At 37.7% G+C, this 917-nt stretch overlaps 1 protein-coding gene across 1 annotated transcript; it reads left to right on the top strand.

Moving 5' to 3' along the window:
* Positions 1 to 91: 91 nt before the first annotated feature.
* Positions 92 to 809, top strand: LOAG_16050 (oocyte zinc finger protein XlCOF6; the record flags this gene model as incomplete). The annotated part of the gene is made up of 1 exon (XM_003151540.2): positions 92 to 809. The coding sequence occupies one exon, from the start codon at positions 92 to 94 to the stop codon at positions 719 to 721; it is 630 nt and encodes a 209-aa protein (XP_003151588.1). The 3' UTR covers positions 722 to 809.
* Positions 810 to 917: the final 108 nt, after the last annotated feature.

Raw genomic sequence — 917 nt, 5'->3', positions numbered from 1 at the left:
AATAGAATTCAACGAAATTGATCAGAATGACGCAAGCTCGTTGAACGCATCAATTCAAGAAGTGAGAAGGGAACAAACAAGTATAGGAAATATGCCGAAGAAAATCTGGCATGCGAGGTATCAAAATGAAACGTCCAACGAGAGATATCAAAATGAAACGTCCAACGAGAGATATCAAAATGAAACGTCCAACATCCAAACAATCGAAAGGAAACAGTCCAAAGGAAACAAAGATAGCATCAAAAGGAAACATCCAGGGCGCGGGACTCATACAGGTGAAAAGCGGTTCAAATGCGAAACATGTCTGATGGGCTTCGCTCATTCATCGCGTTTGCATAAACACATGAAAACTCATACGGGTGAAAAGCCGTTCTCTTGTTCGAAATGCAAGATGAATTTCACCGCGAAAGAGAGTCTGAATAGACATAAGAAGATTCATAGTGGTGAGAACCCGTACACTTGTTCAAAATGCGGAATGAAATTCACCCGGAAAGATAGTGTCGGTAGACATATGATATCACATAGTGATAAGAAACTGCACTGTTCTGTGTGCAATAAAAGCTTTTCTCCATTATATGATATAAGACGTCACATGCAGACTCATGACAGTGATAGGCCCAGATTTAACTGCACTGCATGCGATAAAGCATTCGTGACGGATTATTATAGAAAAAAACACATGGAGAATTGCGTGCAGAATGAGCTGACAAACACATTTTAAACAGAAATACGCATTGCTATTCCTTGTATTGTTGTATTTTCTATGAGTTAAATTCATTTTTCTTTATTGTATTGTTAACATTTCATTGCTTCATATGTATATTAGCATTGTTCCTTTAAGATTTCTTTATTATTTCTCTTGTCTTAGTGAATAAAATTTCCCGCTTTGTGCCTACTTGCATCTTGCTAAGGAGCCT

Source organism: Loa loa (assembly GCF_000183805.2).
Source record: "Loa loa unplaced genomic scaffold supercont3.3773, whole genome shotgun sequence".
NCBI classification, from domain to species: Eukaryota; Metazoa; Nematoda; class Chromadorea; order Rhabditida; family Onchocercidae; genus Loa; species Loa loa.
This window is presented reverse-complemented; position numbering and strand designations above follow the sequence as displayed.